Source organism: Astyanax mexicanus, chromosome 8 (genome assembly GCF_023375975.1).
Source record: "Astyanax mexicanus isolate ESR-SI-001 chromosome 8, AstMex3_surface, whole genome shotgun sequence".
In the NCBI taxonomy this organism is placed as follows: domain Eukaryota; kingdom Metazoa; phylum Chordata; class Actinopteri; order Characiformes; family Acestrorhamphidae; genus Astyanax; species Astyanax mexicanus.
In genome coordinates this window covers 59,268,213-59,279,589 of record NC_064415.1, presented here as the reverse complement: position 1 = coordinate 59,279,589, position 11,377 = coordinate 59,268,213, and the positions used below count along the sequence as shown (strand labels likewise).

At 38.1% G+C, this 11,377-nt stretch overlaps 1 protein-coding gene across 2 annotated transcripts; it reads left to right on the top strand.

Moving 5' to 3' along the window:
* Positions 1 to 419: 419 nt before the first annotated feature.
* On the top strand, positions 420 to 10,837 carry kif2c (kinesin family member 2C). 2 transcript variants are annotated; one of them, XM_007235353.4, is made up of 22 exons: positions 420 to 643; positions 1,887 to 1,981; positions 2,072 to 2,200; positions 2,540 to 2,588; positions 2,682 to 2,714; positions 3,348 to 3,461; positions 3,827 to 3,940; positions 5,379 to 5,476; positions 5,563 to 5,658; positions 6,052 to 6,106; positions 6,185 to 6,347; positions 6,538 to 6,628; positions 6,709 to 6,772; positions 6,861 to 6,952; positions 7,109 to 7,251; positions 7,722 to 7,926; positions 8,366 to 8,476; positions 9,085 to 9,152; positions 9,287 to 9,380; positions 9,788 to 9,859; positions 10,195 to 10,288; positions 10,376 to 10,837. In XM_007235353.4, the coding sequence occupies exons 1-22, from the start codon at positions 583 to 585 to the stop codon at positions 10,438 to 10,440; spliced, it is 2,106 nt and encodes a 701-aa protein (XP_007235415.3). In that variant the 5' UTR covers positions 420 to 582; the 3' UTR covers positions 10,441 to 10,837. The 2 variants fall into 2 exon arrangements, with proteins under 2 accessions (XP_007235415.3, XP_007235416.3); XM_007235354.4 differs by lacking the exon at positions 2,682 to 2,714.
* Positions 10,838 to 11,377: the final 540 nt, after the last annotated feature.

Below are 11,377 nucleotides of genomic sequence, written 5' to 3'. Positions count from 1 at the left end.
CACACAGTGTTTGTTCCTGTCGCTGCAGCTGTAGGAAAAAGCCCAGCCAACAGTTATTTATATAAAGGGGCTAAGCTATAAATAGAGCATCTAGCAGAAATCTTACAAGAGAAACAACAAGATCAATATTATTATTATTTTAAAAAATAGCAGATATTATTAATTAATCTTATTAATCTTCTTCAACATTTTCCTGTCCCCTCTTTTCCTAACTTCTATTCTTATTTTCTTGATTAATTTGATTTTTTCCTTGTTATTATTTATGTGTTTCTGAGGCTCTCCGTATTTTACAGACTGTTTGAATTAAATGTTTAAATTATAAAGGTTGTATTATTGATATAGCTCCAGCAGGTCCCGCCCCCGAGCTGCTCTGATTGGGTTAGGGCGAGATACCTCTTTCACGTGTATCCAGTTAAATTAACAACTTCCGGTGACGCTTTTTGAACGGTTGGCGGTTTATTAGAGTTCAGATTCTGAGAGAAACAGGTCCTCCTGTATACCGGATTATATACAGGTTTATTCCGGATTATATAAGGGTTTATATCTGATACTCCGCGGTGAAGAGAGCTGTGTGGAGCTAAAATGGATCCGGCGGCCGCGAAACTTCTGATCGGGATCGCTGTGAGGATCAGCCGCAGCGACGGTCAGAGAATACTCAGACTATGCTAAGCTAACCTGAGAGAACCTATGGGGATGTTACTTTAGACTATGCTAAGCTAACCTGAGAGAACCTATGGGGTTGTTACTTTAGACTATGCTAAGCTAACCTGAGAGAACCTATGGGGATGTTGCTTTAGACTATGCTAAGATAACCTGAGAGAACCTATGGGGTTGTTATTTTAGACTATGCTAAGCTAAACTGAGAGGACTGTTTGGTATTAGTTCTGTGAGAATCTGAAACACGGATCGGTGATGAGTTTAGACATTTAGAAAACTGGTGAACGTTTAGCCGGTTAGCAGGACTAGGTTAGTGTTTGGGTTTGAAAGTTGTGGGGGGCATGCCCTTTTCTGGATGGTTGGATGGATATCCAGTTTTTGACCAGTGTTAGAGTGTAATAAATTAGATTTTAGTCTTGTTAGTCATCAATCCTGGTTTTGCTGGTTATGCTGGTCGACAAGCATGGCCATACTGGTCAAAACGTTCTGAACAATTCATATTTATTATGAAACACTGCATTAAATGTTAGGACAATAGCTGCAACAAAATCTCACTGATGAATCAAAACCACGAGATCTAGAGATTTACTGTTGGGCGTGTAGTGTGTAAGGATCTTGGCTTAATTGATAGAAGTAGAGTGAGTTTGGTAAGAGATTATAAAGAAATATGTTTAATCATAGATGATGAGTGATGCATGTTGGTAAGGTTTTCTGAGTTGTTCTGAAAGCCAGACAGCAGGGAGACCCTCATTACCAAACTTTCTTCAACCAGAAAGAGGAAAAGTTCATCTGGGTCAGAAGGGAGGTGGAGTGCAGGCATTGATTCCAACTGGCCTCATTATAACAGCCTGGCAGAAACAGGAAAGCAGGAAGGAAACGTGAGGGATCTCTGAGACATGAGTGTCCCAATGTCACCAAACGTGCAATTTAGAGTAATAAGTGATGCTTAGCTTACTTTTTCTTTTTCATTTATTTTATTTTTTTAAGGAAAACTGTTAGTATCTGGAATATAAACTTGTAACATATGAAGAGCTGTGATGCAACACCCTAAAGTTATAAAATGTTTCTTTATTTGTGAAAACGTTGTTGTCTCATTAGCAGCAGCTGCTATTATTCACCCAGTTATTTATTTGTATTTTCAGTAAAGTAGTTATTGGCCAAATGAGTCCTAAATCAGTCTAATTTAGGTAATTAACCGATTGAGGTGTACTGTGTGTGTGTGTGTGTAGGTCGAGTCCACAGTGCCACGGTGAAATCGGTAAGCGCTGCGAAGTCTACGGTGCATGTGGAATGGATTGAAGACGATAAGACTAAAGCTAAAGAGGTGGGTAAAGTGTTTTACTGAACTGTAATAATAACCTAAGCGGCTGCTGCTGCTCCTGGTGTTCACTGGCTGTGTTTTTGTATCCTGTAGATCAATATGAGTGAAATTTGTGAGCTCAATGCGGAGCTAATTAATCACCTGCAGCCACCGAGCCAGGCGGCACCGTCCCCTGTACCCACCACCAGCAACGGGCGCCCACCCAAAACAGAGAAAGACAAAGTGAGTCTCAGAGGAATTATGGGATTATGTACGGATGGGCAATACAGCAATGTTTTATTTTATTGTTGTTAGACCTGTCACAATAACTCTTCTTTTGAAGAAATTTATTTTTTCTTTTCTTTCACTTTTTTGTTGATACAGATTGTAAAGAACTATGTAATAGGACTGTATTGTACTTCTTTATTTTAGTTATTGATGGGGGGTGGAATATAAATGTATCATACTGTAGTTGTGTGTCTGATTTTGCATTGACTCATGAATATTTACTGTGTCTGAATCACTGGTGGTCATTCATATCCCATCTTTGTTTTTTTGTTTTTTGTTTGTTTGTTTATAAAGAAAATGGAACTTCCTCTAAAGCCGTCAAAGATTCCTCTAACCACAGAGTGTAAGTGATGTTCTGCTTTGTTTTGCTAAAGTTTTATCTGTGTTCCAATTTTACAGCTTTATTGAGTTAACTTGTGTTTAATGTTATTTGAAGCTGCCCCTCCGGCGCCTCCTCCAGAGGAGTCAGGTTTGTATGCAGTGCACGTTTTATACCTGTAACCCCGTAACCATCACAACTGGGACTGAAATAATCCAATTATTCTTCTAAGAACTGGTGCTTTTTCTTCCCCCACCTTCACCTCCCCTCTTCACTCAGAATAAACTGTTCAGTAACGGGATTCACAAATTATACTCAAACCCTTTTCAGTTCTGTAGCAAATCCTAAAATCTATGTAAAAAGGCTGCTTTGTGTTTAGTGCTAATAGTGATTCAAATATGATGCCAGGCCTGTCACAATAATAGCTATTGCAATAAAATATTTTTTCATCCTTAGACCAATGTTGTTCAACTGATATTTTGATAATATAATAGCAGTAAAAAGCCTTTATGCCCTGTTCGAGAGCAATGAAAATTTTAATTATTAACAAAATTCAGAAATTAAAAATTTTAAATATCTAATTGCTCTTCTTAATGGACTCTTTCTGCTAAGGATATTAAATGATTCAGTTGTTGTATAGATAGATATGGTATGATAATTCAATACTGTAATTATTGTGAATGGCCTATGTGATTCTCATCACTCTGAATGTTATTAATTTTATAAATTGTAAATTATGTTTTCTGGTTTGCTTTGGTGTCAGTGATTTATTTCTGCCTGCAGTTCCCAGGAGGATGACCACACGCCAGACCATTTTCTTTGCGTCGGCGCTCCCGTCGTCCGGCTCTGCGATGGCTGCTGAAGAGACTCCCACATCTACCATTCCCAGACCATCAGGTCCGAATATCTCCAACACCCCAACTGGAGTCAAACCTGGGGCAAACAGTATAACTCATCGACATGTTTAATAGTGAAAGTTAAGTTAGTGAAAGAGCATTTTTTACACGTACAATGCAAAGGGAACTCATGGGATTGAGTAAACAGCTGTGTAGTCTTAAGAAAAGGTATATGGTTATTGGGCTTTATTCTCTTATGTCCACAAGTCTTACGCACTCTATTGTTGGCGTGTCATAAACTGGTGCAGAAAATGCTAGGATGCTATTTTTATATAATGTGTTTAATAGAATTTTTTTTGTTTATTGAATCTGCAGATGTGCTAAACTCTCTCAAATCTCTGTAATTGTCTTTTTCTCTGATTTCAGGATTACCGAGTTATCAGAGGAGGCAGGCTGCCAAACCCCTGTCTCCCACGCTGCCCACCATCGAAGCAGTTTCTGAGAGCGAGACCTCAAAACGAGCCTCTGTGGCCCCACCAAGTACGTTAAACGTCTTTACTTTCCAGAGAATTTAGGTAAATTTATTAGTGTAATTTTTTGCCGTTTATATTGTTTGTTAGGGTGGTGCAGAATATTGTAAGTACCTAATATAAAAATTTAATCGAGATACAAAAATAAAGAAAATCGGTTTTACTTAATTTGAAAAAACCAATATTGCTAAATATAAATCTAAGATTGGCCTATATTGAATAAATTGTGTGTAAAATGTAATGGGTATTTAACATCACAAAAAAAAAACATCTGCACATTAATGCAGAATATAAAACATGCAAGACAAATAGTTGTATTTTTATTTATTTATTATTAATATAGCCCAGCTAGGGATGCAAATTATCGATTAATTCATTAATCATTACTTGATTGATCTTATCGATCTACTTTCGATTAATTGATAAGCGGCATTTTTCCACCTGAATTTCAGTGTTTCAATAGGGCCTTTAAAAATACCAGCTAAATAGTTAAAACACTGAGTTCAAAAAGTATATATTATATTATGATAATTATATTGTATTATATTCAATTATGTATTCCTCAAGTAATTATGCATTAGGAAAAGAAAGCAGACATGCTTTTATGGTATAAACAAAATACATTCTTTAATAAAAAAAATAAAATAAATTAAGGACTGGCTTAGTTCTTGCATTTGAAACACTAGACATATTTTAAAAAAGAAGAAGAAGAAATTAAATAGAGCCAAACAGAATATTATTGAGCCTATAGATTATGAAGAAACTGCATCTAGGCTATTAATTATGAAAAACTCAACAATCCTGGCTATAGGAACACAATGAGATCCTGAAATCCTGTACCGTCAACTGTGTAGATTGGCATCAAATCTCTCTGGATCACGCTGCATATCCTCTCTGTAATGCCCTCCGCCCTTCTCTCATCCCACCCTCGTGCTCCCAGTGTAGCTGTGATTTTAAGTTGACCAGGTGCACTGGTGGCATGCAGGGCACGGTGTTCAAATGATAACCGAGTGAGCTAGTGGAACTGTTGTATTTCAATAACGCATTACACACAACAATTGACTTCTTTGTCTAAATTAACAATGTTGAGATGGTCTCACACCGCACTTCTTTTCGCCCGCTTGGGCCTCTCGTTCTCACGCTCTGTTCTAGTTACTACAGTAGCGCCCTCTAGCGATTAATCGCGAGTAATACATTTTGTTCGAGCAACCTCCTGATCGACAATTAATCTAAAGTCGATTAATCATTTGCATCCCTAAGCCCAGCCCTATACACAGTTGTTAAATGTTCAACACGCATTTTCAATAATTACCTTGTGTATTGGTGAAATGGTCACACTGTGTGAAATAATAAGGTTTTTTTGGAAACTATGGGCTCTATTTGAATTGGAATTTTGAGTAGATGTTAATTAAGGTTTGTGTTTGTTAATCCTGTTTTCTCTTGATAAGATCCACGTCTATCACGAGTTCCAGATGTGAATAAAGCGGCAAACAAACGACTTTCCATCTCCACCAAAAATCCTGAGACTCAGATAAAGAAAGGAAAGGTAAGTGCAGCATTAAACATATGAAATGAAATTTTTGTAAATGTTTCCTAATGTTGTTTTCTCAATTTTACTGTTTTTGTTGTTAGTATGGAAGTGTAAACCGACCCAACAAGCAGTTTTATCAGATGATAGAGGATTACCGTGAGACTCTGGAGAAAATTCCTCTGACTTTGGCTGATCCTGTAAGTAAATGTGCTGAGTAGTTTCTTAGACTAGGCTTAATTCCTGTACGGGAAGCTTCTGCTTACAGTGGAACTCTCGGCTCTGCGCCCGGTCCGCCCTGTTGGTATTAGCTGACTGTAGATCAGTGCCCCATGTTCACACTGGGTAAAACAGCTGCTTAAAGAACACCGCTGTTGACTAGTTGGCAGAAAAAGCCGTGCAGTTAAGAAAAGTGTAATTGGGAACGGATCTCGCACCTGATTTACTGATCAGAGTCTGAACATTTGCGCATGTTTTCCATCGCTATTCATTGGCGTTGTGCTCTGTTACACCTTATACACCATACATGTTTTATAGTTACGGTGGTAGTATTTGTTCATAATCAGCCTTAAAGTTTATGCTTTATTTTTAAGGTGGAGCTTCACAGAATTTGCGTGTGTGTGCGGAAGCGGCCATTAAATAAAAAAGGTAGGTTTTTTCTGTAATGAATTAAAACTAAATTATGTTATTAATAATTTAACAATAGGATTTTACTCTGTTTTTTAGAAATAACCAAGAAAGAGATAGATGTAGTGAGTATTCCTGGAAATGGAGTCCTCCTGTTCCATGAGCCCAAACAGAAAGTGGACCTCACCAAATACCTCGACAACCAGGTGTTCCATTTTGATTATTCGTTCGATGAGGACACCTCCAATGACTTGGTTTACAGGTAATGTAGTTTTGTTATATTTAAGTTGTGCTTCTTTATCATATATTAACTGGACTTTGTGACGAACACCTGCATCTGCATATTCTAGATTCTGCTGGTGCACTGCAAGAAAATATTGATGTATTGTGATTTTTGTTTTGCAGTACTGTATGGATTTTGTTGTGATGGTTTGTGATGGTCTGGTCTCCAGGTTCACTGCCAAACCACTGGTTAAAACTATTTTTGAGGGTGGCAGGGCTACATGTTTTGCATATGGACAAACGGGCAGTGGAAAGACTCATGTAGGTATAATCTTATATTCTGAGTGTGTTGCACTCTGATAGACGCTAGATACATTTCTAAACACCCCTTTCCTGTGCAGACGATGGGCGGAGACTTCTCTGGAAAAGCTCAGAACAGCTCTAAGGGGATCTATGCCCTCGCAGGTGATTTTAAATGCAGTTCTAAATGTTATCAGGTACTGTTTATTTTACAGTTAAATGAACCCACTGTAACTTTTGGATTGTGTTACAGCGCAGGACGTGTTTCTCCTCCTGCAGCAGAAGAGATATACTGACATGGATCTGTGCCCATATGTAACCTTTTTTGAGATCTATAATGGCAAGGTTTGTTGCAGACTGGGACCTAAAATAAATGTTGTAACAAGGGAAACAATGAAAATACACTTCCTTTTAACATTCATCACAGAACTAGAGTTAGAATGTGCTGTTTAAAGTACATAAATGCAAATGTGGATCATTTAATGAAAAATGTTTTTGCAGGTTTTTGATTTACTGAACAAGAAGGCGAAGCTGCGAGTTCTAGAGGACGAGAACCAGCAGGTCCAGGTCGTCGGACTGCAGGAAATGCCGGTCTCGTCTGTTGATGATGTCATAAAAATGATTGAGAAGGGCAGTTCTTGCAGGTACAGTTTCACCTGTGAAACACAACTAGTTTAACATGTTTTTACATTCTAGAACCCACTCCCTCCCATTTAATGGAAATCCATTAAGGTACTTATGAGGGGTTTCAGCTCCTTCCTGCCAATCCTTCTCTCCTTCATGATTTTGTGACACCATAATAATGCCTGTCCAAACAAAACAAAACACCCTTAGTTCTTACAAGTACAAATGTGAAAACAGCATTGAACAGCATACACAGGGTGTACTGACAGATTATGTACAGTCCACTGTATCTCTGCAGTCTGCATTTGTTTAAACATCTGTAATCAACACACTGGGCAGTGTAAAAGTGTGAGCTGAAAGCAAGCATTGTGATTGGCTCAGTAAATATGTAAATGCTGTGCCCCCTGTTGGCGCTCCTGCTGAACAAAATGAAGCCTAGTCTTCACTCCTGTTGATTGAGCTGCTTTGCCTAATTTTCTCTCTGATCCAGAACATCTGGCCAGACGTTTGCCAATGCCAACTCGTCCCGGTCCCACGCGGTGCTGCAGGTGATCCTGAGGCGGCGTAAGCAGCTTCACGGGAAGTTCTCTCTGGTGGACCTGGCGGGGAACGAGCGAGGTACGGACGTCAGCAGCAACGACCGGCAGACTATGGTGGAGACGGCGGAGATCAACCGCAGCCTTCTGGCTCTGAAGGTACTGTTTAAAACTGTGCGAAAACATGGGTACGATATGGGAGGGAGAATTGTGGGGGAGGGACGTGTCGGGTTGGTAATCTGTACAGGAGAGGCGGAACCGTTAACAGTACTAAAAAACTGAGCCGAAATGAAAGTGTAACACAGGTGGCAAAAATCAGCCATCTGTATAGTTTCTCGTTTGGAACAGTTAGTTTTAATAATAATTCTGTAAAATTCTAAGAGGAGCCGGCAAACACATCAGATTTGAGCAGTTTTCTTGTTTTAAAGATGCTGGTGTTTCTTTCTACTATCTTAATACTGTTTAATAGGGCAATAGTAATAAGGGGTGTAGGTCTTGGTCTCAAACACCTTTACAAAGATTTACAAATTTATAGGAGACGAGCAAAGTTTAGTTATTTGACAGTGTTTTGATGTAGTGTTTGTTTCTGGATTTGCAGGAGTGTATCCGATCGCTGGGGCAGAACAGTGAGCACATCCCCTTCAGGATGAGTAAACTCACCCAGGTGCTCAGAGACTCCTTCATCGGAGAGAACTCCAGAACCTGCATGGTAATTAAGACTCGTTTCAGGATTTTTTCCTCCACCACTACATTTATTTTGTTTGTTTTTAAGCTGAAGGAGAACCAAATTGAAGCTGTTTTACAGTGGTACATATGTATGGTTTGCCAAATATTTATGCAAAATTATAAAACAAACAAAATACTAATCAAATTCTTTTATTTTATTCTTTGTATTTATTTGTGAAATTTTGTCTTTGCCAAAACTCTGAAACAACAAAAGATGCAAAAAGATCCCAGCTGCAAAATTTACAAAAAATAAAAGCACAGTTTTTATTGGTTGGTGGGTCTCGAATGAAAGCGGTCACCTTAAATCTCGATTAGTTACATTGTTTAAAGTGTAAGAAATGCATATAAACGTTTAGCTTAATTATTGAGTGCTTTATTGCAGATATTCTAATTTGCCTTTCCTAAGTGTTTCTCTTCTGTCTAGTCGACATGTTGACTACACTTCTAAATTTCCAAATGTTCTAATGATTTTAACAATTCATATTTAACACTCTTTGTAACCAGTTCTGATACCGTTTCTGGATCATTTTTAAACACAAGGTGCTGCAAAACTGGGTTCAGTGTAAATAAATGCAAGTTGTGTGTTTTCAGATCGCTATGATCTCACCGGGTATGAGCTCCTGTGACTACACACTGAATACACTACGATATGCTGACAGGTACACACACACACACACACACACACACACACACACACTCTGCAGTATGCAAACCTGCTCCTGATAGGACTGATGCTGTTGTGGTGCTGCTCTCTGGTGGCTGGACTCTGTATGACGCTGTTTGTTGCTCTCAGGGTGAAGGAGCTGAATGGAGCGTCTAAAGGAGTGGTTCAGGAGAACACGGGGTTAATAGAGCAGCTGGAGGAGAGCTGCAGCTCCTCAGAGGAAGTAAGTTAATCCTGAACACAGGATTTACATTTCTTATATTTATATATCTAACAAAAGGTTTTAGATTTTCTCTTTAATTCTTCTAAAAATACCGCAGACAGGAAATACATTACATTTTACTTATTCCAGATTACATACACAAGTCAGTTTACCAATTTAACAACAGACTGAACAAAGTGGATTTAATACAGAATGTTTTCAGATTAGCAATGAGTTTACTTTTACACTGTTTAGATTATTTTTTAGAAAAGGTTCAGATTTGAAGCAGTGGGTCTGTGAGGTCTCTGCAGCTACAGAGTAATAAAAGTGAATAATCAAATCTATATATTTTAATTTATTGATTAAAGTGTAAAAATTATGTGACTATTGCGTTTAACCATTTATTTATTTATTTATTTTTTCTTCAGGAGAATATTGATTCAGAACTTGTAATGACGAGCATCTCTGAGATGGAGGACAGGTTCTATGAAGATCTGCAGGTGTGTAGATAGTTCGAGTAACACACACACACACACACACACAAAATTATCTCCAACAGTATCTCATCTCTTCCCAATAATCTGGTGTTTCAGTGTCCTTCTATATAAACTAAATTAATCCTCTGCCGAGGAGAGAACAGAAAACAAGTATTTATTTATTCATTTGTGTTTGTTTGTTTATTTGGCGGGACGATAGGACGGTCTTAGTTTGCTGATAATTTTGCTTAAATAAACAGCAGTTGTGTGTTTTAATATGAGACTTGGCCGGGAAATGAGCCCCAATACTGTATTTTAATGTTTGTGACCTAACTGACAATCAACTGTTTTAATCTCAGGGGGCCAATCAGATCGCCAGAGCCATGGAACACTCGTCATATGATATAGTAAACGGCCTGCCAGAGATTGATGTATATATGGAGAAACTGCAAGGTATTTACGCTAATAAAGATTATTCTTTTCTGTAATGAGTGAATAAATGGGTTAATGTGTAAACTGCTCTGTTGTTCTGGTGTTTAGGATCCTATCAGGCCCTGCGTTCAGCTATCGAGGCACTGAAGACCAGATCGTCCAATCTGGCGTGACACCAGAGTACCAATCAAACCAAATTTGTAGTTTTTTTTTTTTTTGCAGGCGTGTCTAAACCATTTCTGTAATTTAACCCTTTCCTGTTTTAAAACAAAATCCTTATAAATGTTTTTGCTGTATGTTCAGATTATGTTTAACTGTTTAACTGGTTGGTTTGAATAAATCAGTTACCGTGTTTAATTGTTTAAATAAACGCTTCTGGCAGTTTAGGATTTTGTTTTTTCTCAAACCCAGTTTCTCACGCAACAACCGGCCCCCGCCCACATAAGCTTAGAAATCAGATGTCACAATTACATTATCAATTTTTAATATACTGTATTAATTTGATCATTTAGCTGATCTTTTTATTACCCATCGTTTACCTAACAAGTGAATAAATTGGTGTCAAGTTTTCATGATTGTTTATTTCCTGTTATTTATGATCGAGTTTAGAGGTTGGAAATTAATAAATTACAATAAAATAAAATTTAAATTCTGTTTAAAAAGATGTAAATGCACTACTATGGGATTTATATTTATTATTTTAGTGCCATAAAATTATGTACAGCGTGATGGAGGAGGAAAAGAAGCTGATCAACAAACTGAACTTAAAAGGGACTTACTGCGATAAGTTGTTTCAAAATGAACCAATCGCGTAACCCCACATGCAGCCCCTGCAGCCAAAACAACAGCACCAGAGTGCACTTTATTAGTTGCTGTTGCTGACATGTGGAAATGCACACACAAAGCTTGTGCAGTCCTTTTAAAGGGTACAGCCTGTAGAATAGGAGACTGCAGCAGATTAATTTACATGAAGCTGTGATCTCAGTGTCTAACAGCAGGTGTGAGACATAGAGGGGTGTAAACCCCCAATATTCAGCTGTAGAGCAGTGAAACTGATCTCTGGGATAATGGAGCTCCATACAAAAAGTTGAGGAAGAGAAAGGAAGAGGT

What these genes read in the sequence shown, in the direction of transcription:
- kif2c (XM_007235353.4), top strand. Translation starts at nt 583, where the DNA reads ATGGATCCGGCGGCCGCGAAACTTCTGATCGGGATCGCTGTGAGGATC. An exon ending in GCAGCCTTCTGGCTCTGAAG is followed by an intron (nt 7,927 to 8,365) that starts GTACTGTTTAAA and finishes CTGGATTTGCAG; the next exon opens with GAGTGTATCCGATCGCTGGG. An exon ending in ATATATGGAGAAACTGCAAG is followed by an intron (nt 10,289 to 10,375) that starts GTATTTACGCTA and finishes TCTGGTGTTTAG; the next exon opens with GATCCTATCAGGCCCTGCGT.